General features: G+C 36.8%; 1 protein-coding gene across 1 annotated transcript; it reads left to right on the top strand.

The window, feature by feature from the left end:
* The first annotated feature begins 518 nt into the window (after positions 1–518).
* Positions 519–941, top strand: LOC110923464 (GPI-anchored protein LLG2). Its single transcript, XM_022167549.2, has one exon. It carries the CDS (start codon positions 519–521, stop codon positions 939–941), a length of 423 nt encoding a protein of 140 aa, XP_022023241.2.
* Positions 942–11,523: the final 10,582 nt, after the last annotated feature.

Raw genomic sequence — 11,523 nt, forward strand, 5'->3', positions numbered from 1 at the left:
ATGTACATGTATATGTGTATGTGTATGACAAATATGTGTATGTTATGTACATAGACCGATAGACATATATATCTATGTGTATGTGTATGTGTATTTGTATGCATATATGGCTTTTAACAATGTAAGTTCATTTCTTTCTCGATACCTATTGAATTTGCATAAACACATTAGGCTCGTTTCATCTAATTTCATATGAATGAATAAACATGTGAACCTTGATGTTCATATATGCATATGTGTATGTATGTCTATACGTAAGAATGTATTTTTGTTATGTATTTTTAATGACATTCTGTGTTATCATGTGACATGATTAACCTAAAATTCTGGTGATAAGTTGATAGAAATATCCGAGTATCGGGAAAAAAACTGAACCTGGTGGTTAATTGATTTTTAGTAGTACACGTATCATATAACAAAAAAAGTGTTCATGTGCGTGTATGTGTATGTGTAAGTATATATGTGTGTGTATATACATGTCTATGTATATGTATGTATATCTCTATATGTATATGTATATGGCTTTTAAAGCTACAACCGGGAATCTTGAATCATCTTGGACATTTTCGGCAGCTTGTCCGGTGAATTTTGAGAACGAAAACTACACGATCATCACAAGCCAATGCAAAGGACCCGTATACAAACGTGACCTGTGTTGCAACTCGTTTTTGCAAATCGCCTGCCCTCATTGGGAACAAGTTAACGATGAGAAGACCAATTGTGCATCGACTTTGTTTAGTTACATTAACTTGTATGGTAAATACCCTCCGGGGCTTTTTGCTAGCATGTGTAAAGGAGGCAAGGATGGTCTTAGTTGTGATAATGTCGATAAATCTGCTAACCACAAAGCCAACAACGGTCCGGCTGCAGTCACGCCGGTTCATTCCCCGGTGTTGTTGATCACCATTGGACTCCTTGGCTTCATACTAGACTTTGTATAACGCGTAATTTTTTATCATTTGTAGGTTGAGAAATATGATATGTATTTGTGTTGATTGATGTATCTATTTTAATGTAGGATTGTAGGAATATGTTACACCTATAGATGATTTAAAATGCGATTACGAAAGAAGATTTAACAAAAAAATGTGTGACTTTGATCATGTTGTTTATTTGTTTATGTGTTTGTCTATTTCATGAATTACTTAATTTACACCATAAATTGGATAATGATTTTGGGATAAAAGTTTCATATAGTAAATAATGAAGGTTATAAACCGTTGTAAAATTATAAAGGATAATGATTTATTGAACTTTGAAAATGTAACTATAAATATTATTCTATAAGCATTTTGGAAAAGTGGTACTTGCGATTTGATGAGTCGAAGAACAAGTTGCCGGGAAAAGTGTGTTCATAATAAATACATGTTGCATGTTTTATCTTTTCTTTTTACTAGGGAGAAAGCCCGTGCGATGCACGGCATGCATAATAGCTATTGTTTGTTCATGGTAAGATGTCTGAGACGGCCGGTGCATAACATGTAAGACAATACGCCTACAAAGGGGCATGCTTAAACTTTATTAAACCATGGACCATAAGTTGTTTCCTTGGCAAAACTTTCTGGCCAAAAAGAAGTGAAAAAAGATGTCTTCCAAGAAAAAAAACATGAAACAGAAAAAGGAAAAACGAATAAACTCTCGCACGCCTTCCTATCTTATTGGATAACACATAGACCAAACTTTTGCTAACGCATGCCACCGTCATCCCCAATCCCATCACCAACCAACTGACTGCAGTGAAATAACGAAAAGAAAACTATTAAAAATGGTATACTATGTTTACGTATATATGCATCGAAAAGTTGTAAAAAACTACCTTTATGTCAGTGACAATATAATCGGTGCTCATGTACCTGCCGTTAACACTTGTCACGTCCCATTTTCTACAAACCATTATCATGATAGGTCTGGTGCTCCCTTCACGGAGTTCACTAAGGAACATATGACTGCTTGTACCACCGTCGGACGTTTGCAAACTAAGGGGGCAGGCCATGGCAATAGAGGAGGAAAGGGAACTATGAACTTACAAACATAACAAAGCCGACAATCTTATAGCATAACCAAAGACCGTTCAACTGTCTACAAATTAATCATATCCTAATGAATGATATTAAATGACAGGGATATTCAAAGCGGCACAATAAAACAATGCAATTTAATTAATTTTAAAGGGACTTTTATATGGCTTGTAGTTAGAGTTTCTTGAATTGGTTTTTATATAATGTTAGACTTTATAAAAGAGAAACAATTTATTAAGAAATACCTACCACTTGTACATTATTAATTATGAATGTGATGGTTCATTTATATGGCTTTGGACACCACATGATTTATAAAAAGTTTAATTCTTTTAATTTGATTTAAATACATATTTTAGAGTTGTGTGGCTAACCTAAATATAGTATCATTAATGAACCTTAAAAAACCATTACCTATTTTTCCTCGTAACTAACAATTTAAAAAAGAACAAATTAATCAATTTTGCATGTGATATTGTGATTGAAATTTTCTTTTTAATTAAGAAGAGTTCTCAGACTAAGCTATGATCGAAGCAACAAATATATCCGCAAAAATTAAATTAAGGTTAAAAAAGGTAATGTGTTTGAAAAGGGTAAAACCGGTCATAAACTAAAAGTTCATTTAAAAGGGGTATATATGATATTTTAAGTTTATACTGGGTATATATCACATTCACGTCATAAAATAAAAAATTCATCAAAATTTTAGAAAAATGAGGAAAAAGAATAAATACTGAGATAGTCCTTGAGCTCAAGGTAACCAATATCTAATAAAGGAAACAGACGCGTTGCCCCTGAAATAAAAAAAATAATAATCAAGTTAAAGTCTAATAAACATAAATAAAATCAACACATCCTAAAAAAATTATAAGACCACTGAGATGTTTAGTTGTAAGCATTTAACATACCGAACGATACGATGGCAAACGAAATCAGAGTACCAACAACTCTAAATGAAGTAATGGTCGTAAAATTGCGGAAAAATTGCTTATTTTTCACTTGAAACCTGTTGAAATAATATAAATGTAATTATAAAACATTAAAAAATATTAAAAATCTACGAAGAGTGAAGAACTAACGCATATACGTGCTTCCAAACTGTATGATCTATGTAGACTGTATATGAAATAACACCAATACTCCATATATCTGCTTCCAAACTGTATGCTCTATGCCAGAACTTCTGGTGCGACATAATATGCACTTCCAACTATATCATTAAGCCTTTCTTCAACAATATTAAAATAATAATAATACTCAAAAGCCCTAGGATGAACATCTAAGAACCAACAAACCTGAGCAACAACAGTATGTGACCGAGTTAGAAAGAGGTTGCTGATGCAAGCAGTATTGAATCCAGGCTCAGATAGCCTATAGCAGCTCTAAGTCCAGCACATCCCGCCCCAACCACCACCGCATTATACGTATGATCAACAACAATATATCTAAAATCAAGGGACTTAATAGAAAGGAATTTTAGAAGTGTTAGGATGTCACATGTAATTTGGTTGGAAGTTCTAGTTGTGATAAGCAAGAGATATGAGCTCTTGAACCTGGAGGATTAACCAGTCACCAGATATCAGCGCATTGGCTCGCTGGCGCCTTGCTGATGATAGGTCAAAATGAGCAGGATTTTGTCCAACTGCATCTGGTACATGACTCGAGCACCTGGTTTTAGAAAAGATACATAGCTTAAACCAATCCTAATACATTGCAACTTATTTAGTTTTGCATAAGGTAAAGAACAAAACTACAGATACGTGTAAAGAAGCTAAAAACAAAGCATAAACGTGTTCTGTAACATAGGCATAAAGATTAATGGTTTTTAGGTTAGATTTGTGCAAATGAAAACAATCTATTGGTTTCGTTCTGAGTTTCCTAATCGCGATAGAAATCGTAGTTAAATTCAGTTTCCGAAGAACATAGTGAATGTACTGTGCAATTCATCTCTTCTGGTAGTTGTTTTGCTAGGGATTCATACACGAACACTCATTTTAGGTGTAAAAAGTTGTTCGTATTTTTGATTTCGGTTGTTGATGAAGTAGTTTCGTATCCAGTTATGTGAAATGCGGTTTTAATTTAACATCGCATTGATTAATTGTTTCGTTTCATGCCCTAGCTTTGCTTCAATTGAGAATTTGCAGATTAAACATTTAACATTCAAAAGTAAAATTCTTTATTATATAGAGAGAGATCGATAACCTGTATTGAAGATTGAAGGTCGATTGAGAACATTGGACATCAATAACCTGTATTGAAGATTGCGAAACTTATCTTGGTAAGGATTTGTTGCCCCATCGATTGCCATAACAGAGAAGAAAGAAGACCGATTCGTGCTTCCATGGAGGGCCTGTTCAATTTCACGGACGAAGGGGAATAACATTTTAGGGTGTGAGAACAGGAAATGGGGAATTAGAAACGGGTCAAATTTTGTTTATTTCTGGCCCCTTGTTAATAGGCAATTACAACTTGAAAGACACAAATGTATTTAAGAGGCTCATAATGAAAGTTGTAATAGTTACCTGGTTTCGTGGCGGAACAGTGGTGGTAAGTGGTTACTAACCAAGTTGCGTCGAATGGTGATTCACGGCGATGGCTGTTCTGGTTCGTAGCGGTAGTTGGTTGGTGACAACGGCGAAGGTGTGACGCGGTGGGATTGCTTCAGCATCATATATAAGTGTTGTACGTGTGAAACTTGCTATACTGTCTTGAACGGTTAAATAGTATCCGAGCAACAAATGTTCATCGGTGTAAGAATGTTAATGGTCAAAACCAATTAATGCTCAACGATTCCAATTACAATCCAAGAAAGGACTATATCAGTTTTAGAATGTTAATCATGTGATCCAATTTATGCTCTACTGTTCGTATTATTTTCTTTAATGTTTTATAGTTTATTAAATAATCATTTAATCCAATTTATGCTTAATCATTCCAATTTATGAACAACGGTTTCAATTATTTTCTTTAGTGTATTTATGTTGTTTATAATATATTAATGTATTATAGATATTATGGTTATTACAATACATTTATTAGAGGATGGTGCCAAAATGACGATTTTACCCCTAAACTAACCTCATTTAGTATTGTAATGTAAGCATAAAAACTTGTATTTACTACAAATGTATTTAAGAGGCTCATAATGAAGGTTGTAAAAAAGTTGATATAACTAAATTTTTAAGTATATATAGATATCACATTTCAGGCGATGTCTTTTATTTTTAAAATTGATAAGTTTTATACTTAATGTTTTAAAATCGTACATGGTATGTCCTTTAGCTGTAACCAAGTTAGATTTTTCTGTTAAATCTAATCATATGACTTGCATATCAGAGCATATTTGTCATTTCACCTCTTAAAAGACTAATTGTGTAAATAACCTAACTATTTTATTATAAAATATCTCAAAAACAAAAAATCAAAAAATTTTAATATAAATAAAAGAGTAAACTGCCATTTTGGTCCCTGAGCTTTGGGCAGTTTTGCCACTTTAGTCCAAAACTTTTATTTTGGTCCCTGTGGTTTCAGTTTTGTGCCATTTTGGTCCAAAAGTGAATTCAGCTCATATTCCTCAAATTAAATCCTTGTTTTTTGTCCTTATCTTCAGGGGTAAATTGGTCATTATCATTTTATTGATTATTATTATTAATAACAATAAATAAAAAAAACTTCTTATTCCCCAAATGAGTCATTATCAAAACTCTGCACATACTCCCTAAACCCAACCACCAAACTCTCATACTCTCACTCCAACCCCCCAAAACCCTCTCCGGTGACTCATCTCCGCTGTTTATCCTTCAAAATCCTCCGGCGACTCGTCTCTGCGGCAAAACCTTCAGATCAGCAATGGCGGATTCCGACAACGAGTCTGGCGGACAGGACGAGTTATCGGCTTGAGAACAGGATAAGTTCCTGCTGATAGCTAACGTGTCAGAGTTCACAACAGTACGACGGCTCCGATCACTGGATTCACCGTCCAGCCGCAGATGCAGATGCAAAATTGCTGTAACCACACACTAGTTTGATTCAATAACACACAAACACACACCGAAACACGCACAATCACAAACCATAGTGTTAGGATCTGAGGCTCTCATGATTTTGTTTGTTTGTATAAATGATGTGCGTGAAGTGTGTTATATTTTAGGTATATATTTTAAGCCCTTTTTACACTTTGTAGCCAAGTTTTAAATTTATAAAACACGATATTTACTAACACTAAACACACATATGGGCAAGTGCACCCATCATGGACGTAGTATAGTGTTGGTAAGATACCGAGGTCATCCAAGGACACAAGGGCTTTTAGTACCGGTTTATCCTCAACGTCTAATCAAATCAAAATATTAGAAAAAGGTTTTTTAAACTAAGAAAATAAAACTAACTAAAATGCTGAAAGATAAAATAAAAATAAAAACCGATAGACAAGATGAATCACTTGGATCTGACTCACGTGTAGTGTAACCTTTGATTATTTTCGCACTTTTGCACTTGTTTAAGAGATTATCTTAGTTATTGTAGTAGGCCCCTCTTTTGAAGGCGACGTTACCCTCAACCCAGTAGTTTGAGTCAGCAAGGATACAATCCTAAAGGGTCGGATTATTGAAAGATAATTAATTAAGTTATTAATGCATAATGTGATAGGCCCCTCTTTTGAAGGCGACGTTACCCTCAGTTAAGTAGTCTGAGTCAGCAGGGATACAGTCCTAAGTAGCTGGGTTAAAGTTTTAATAGTAGTTTAACTTATGAGGGGATCAAAGAGTTTGGACCCCCGCCATCCAATACCTTTGGGTATTGAAGGAGGTCCTACTAAATTTGACCCAGGTCCTTTGCAGGATCTATACACTGAACAATGGCAAGACTTTTACCAAACCATTCCCTTAACCCCCGACCAGGTAGCCAACATACCTCCATATAGACCGTGGAGATATGAATGGTGAAAATCTTTTATTTTACATAGACAGTACAATAATGCCAAGACACCACGGACAAACGATAAGGAAGAATCACCTTCAACATAAGAAACTAGTAATTAAAGTCATTAATACAAAACCAATTAAAAAGTGCAAAAGATTAAAAATAAAAAGTATTATACTAAACACTTGTCTTCACCAAGTGATGTAAGAGACTTAGGCAAACATGGCCTTTGATTGTCAAGAACTCTTACGATCAATCTTGGATCCCGAGACGACTCACACACTCTATGATGGACAATGGATGATGGTGGTGGATGATGGTGTTATGGAGGTGGTGGGTGAAGTGTGAGAGAGGTGGTGTGCCAAGGGATGAGTTGCAAGAGCTCCACACACTCCTATTTATAGGCTGAACAGAAGCTCGGGCACGGCCCCGTGTCCACTGGGCACGGCCCCGTGCCCATCTGACTCTCTCTCTTCATTAATTGTAATTCGCAATTACAATAAATGCACCTGCGGGAAGTTGACCACGCCCCCGTGTCCGCTGGGCACGACCCCGTGGTGGGCAGTAGAAGCTTCTATGAGTTTGTCTTTTCTGCTGCTATTTGGGCACGGCCCCGTGCTCACTGAGCACGGGGCGTGTTCAGTCTTCTGTCTTCTCTGTTTTGCTTGGTAAGATGCTGTCAGGAGCTCGGGCATGTCACTTTTGTTCCCTTTCTTGTATTTATGTTAGATTTTGCTGTCTTTTTGCTTCTTTTGTTATTTTGAGCTCATTTAATCCTGAAAATACAAAAGGAAGACAAAAGCACACTTTTTCCAACATTAGTACTAAAAAAGGGTTAGTTTTGTGCCACAATTGATGTAATTTATATGTTGCATTTTGTGCACATCAATAAATTTGACAAATCAAAGGATATAAAGTAAGATTAAGTGCAGCGGAAATGAATACAAACTTTGTAAACACGATCAAAGATGAGAATAGTTTGATAATCAAATGCTTCACATTAAGTTGAATGATTGAATTACAGAGCAAATGATTACAAGCATGCTTACAATACTAAACTCCCCCTCAGCCTAATGCTCCAAGGTTGGTTGCACAAGATGAAAGGATTAGACATGAGAAGAAAAACTTGCTCAGTTAATCAAATGTAACAGTACAGAGTACTGTTACATTTATAGGCAGTCCAAACCACTGAGGCATCTCAGCTAACGTCACCATGATAGTGACATCTAACAAACTAACAAACTCTATCTACTGACCTATACAAACACTGCTATGCTATCTACTGATATTACAATACATTACATAAGATGAATATAACTACTGCTGCATCCTTCCACTGCTGTGAACCCACCAGTACTTGTCATGATCAGCAGTGCTTGACTCAAGGCAGTAGATTGGGCAGCAGGGCTTTAGTCTTCATCAGTTTTTGATCAGATCAGCAGTTTCCAGTGTCAGCAGTTGTTGATAAAGGCAGTACTTTGGAGTATATCAGATGTTGGAGTCACAGTCAAGGGGGAAGCTTATAGTAAACAGCTACTTATTGTGAATCTATTGTTGTGATCCGGTTTTGGCTTTCATTATCTGTCACACCCCCAAATAACCACCTAGGGCATGTCCCTATTGGAGGTGCAACGATCCAACAAAGAGCCACCAATCATATCAAACACAAGTTATAATGTATTGAAATACCCAATTGAAAGAAATGTATCGTTTGAAAAGTTAAACCAAAACCAAAGTATTGAGCGGAAGCATAAATGTATAAGTGTGTAAATGTATCAAAACCAAATCAAAATAACTGTTTATTATGACCATAACCACTCCAGCGGCATCAGACGGCAAGCTCCCAAGTTCCTTCAATAATTACCTACAAGCATGCAACAAGTGTGTCAGACTACGCTGGTGAGTTCAAGGTTTTGTTAACAAGTTATGTTACCATATGTATAATAATGCGATTTAAGGTTGCGTTACAATGTTGCTCATGTTAGATACCCTAGGGAGTGTGCCCATAAGTATCCGGGGAGTGGGTACCCCTTAACGACCGTTTGCTATGTTGCCTTCGTTAGATACCCTAGGGAGAGTGCCCATATGTATCCGAGGAGTGTGCCTCTAACAACCATAGCCATACCCAGATAATTAGTTCACGCCCGTCCTTACGGCCCGGTGTGAGGTTTCCCACCTAATAGCGCTATCAACTAATCACCCCCATTGCCCTCCAGGCAATAACCAAAACCGATTAAGTTATTTACCCAATGTTTTCCCTTCCAAATGTTTACCAGTTGTCCCAAACCACCGGGACGCATGCTTGAGTAAATGCAATGAACTCACCTTTGGTTTGCTCGGTTAGACTTAATTACGTAATTACCAGTTGATCAAGTACGCCCTAAAGGAGTCATCAATATTAGTCAATTTTACGTGCATAGAAACCACAGTCTCTTTTAAATACAAGTACTTCATTTATTCATCGATCACATAAAACACATTCACGGTACATGTAACGCACACACGTAATTCAAAACATAATAGCTTATTCATTCCTCAAGAGTCACCCAACATTCACTTAACATGTAAACATACATACTACACGAATACACAATTCACCAATACACACTTCAAGCCTGAGTATCACCCGCTCATACACACTGTGTTGCCGTATGTTATGACAACCGGCCCACTTAATCTTAAAATTTCGCTAGTTTATTTCATTGTAGTAACCCACTGTTACCCTCCGGCCCAACCTTTTATCGGCCCAAATGACAAACAGCCTTAACTAGGTGAAGTCCATCACATTATATTTTGCTCGAACTCCACATGCACCAACTTGCATTCAAGATACAATTAATAAAACAACAGTGGGCGGCACTTATCAGAATCATGAAATTCCTATTGGTTGCATGCACATGGGCCGCCCCTTGTGACCAATCACCCTATATCTATCACATACTGACAAAAAACAAACGAATCTACATTGTTTATTTTGATGTTTACTTGGCCGCCACCCACTAATGGCCGGCACCCCCTTTGATGTGTGATTGAACCTTTATTAAACCAATCATACATGTCATCATCATTAGTATTATTAAACAAGTAAGGTGGCCGACAACCTATTAAAACCATCAAGTGATTATTGGACCACTCTTATATAATGGCCGACAAGGCTGTTGCTATGTTATATGTAATTTGACAAACTAATAAGTTCACATGGTACATTTAATTCAGTAATATAATACAGCCGACTTCATCGAAATTAATAAGGAATATTCAGTCATACCCATGACTTTCAATATCCGGCCCAGTAGGTATGGGCACCCGCCGCCCAACACATAATCAAAGAAAGAAACGTTTTAATTGGCCCATTTAACCACCCTTTGCTATTTGACCTTATTATCCCATGGCTTCAATTAATGGACAGTAGATAGCCAACAATCAAGTGAGGTTTTCTATGAAATTTATTTGCCCAATAAAGTTACATTAATAATCTTTACAGATTTCCTACACACATGCATTTACTTGTTCCAGGCTATCTCCTTTGACCATTCAACCCATTACATACCATCCTAGTGGACCGATCATGCTACTGCCATCTAATCTAATTAATAATCACATGTACAACACGTACTATCATGTATCAATTTCATAGTATATGCATCAAAGGAACTCCGAACAAGTAAGGATAATAACACACTAACCAGAAGTCTTGATCGGTCAAGATAATGTTACGAATGGGGGGTGTCTCCTACGGCCGCACGTATAAATCTTGAGGGATATGAAGTTTGTTTAGGGTTTTATAATAGTGAGGATGATAACAATACGTATACATATAGGATATTACTTTGGGGGGGGGGGCGGTGGCTCATTTGGTCGATCATGGGCTCAAGCCCAAGTAAACAATATATACGATACATATATACATCAAGTGGGCTGCCGAAAATTAATGGCAAGGCTGCCAATATAAAGGTTGGGTTGCTGGGCCCATTTGGCCTTTGGGCTTTGGGAAGACGTGGCCCACATTACTTGCGGTCCAGAACAATCATTTAACGAGTCTAATTCAAGCACGACACAATGAAGGAAAAATAATGAGGAAATAATGAGGATTTATGATCGTGAAGTTAAACGACACTAACCGTGAGAATTCGGGTTGTCACATCATCCCCAACTTGAAAGAAATTTCGTCCCGAAATTTAGCAAACAGTCGCTGAGGAAGCTAGTTTTGTTAAGCGTTTTCGCGGGGTGTCACATCATCCCCTACTTGAAAGAATTTTCATCCCGAAAATTGATCTAAAACAATGGCTTGAAGTGAGTTCCGACGAACTCGATCTATAGATACTTTACAACGCCTGGGGGCTAATCTTGTGATCGGTGGAAATCATGGTATGGTTGTTAGCGTTTTGTTATATCAGTTGCCAATCAAAGAAACAGGGAATTAATGAGGTTCGTACAAAGATTCGAGCGAAACAGGGGTCCATTAAACATCCGAAGGATTTGGCCAGCAAATTTGTTGTCAAGAAGTAATTTCCAGTAGTGGTGCATGGCGGCATGGCACAACAGGGAGGTTCGTCACATTGCGGTCGCGCGAGTGTATCATTTG

Source organism: Helianthus annuus, chromosome 17 (genome assembly GCF_002127325.2).
Source record: "Helianthus annuus cultivar XRQ/B chromosome 17, HanXRQr2.0-SUNRISE, whole genome shotgun sequence".
In the NCBI taxonomy this organism is placed as follows: domain Eukaryota; kingdom Viridiplantae; phylum Streptophyta; class Magnoliopsida; order Asterales; family Asteraceae; genus Helianthus; species Helianthus annuus.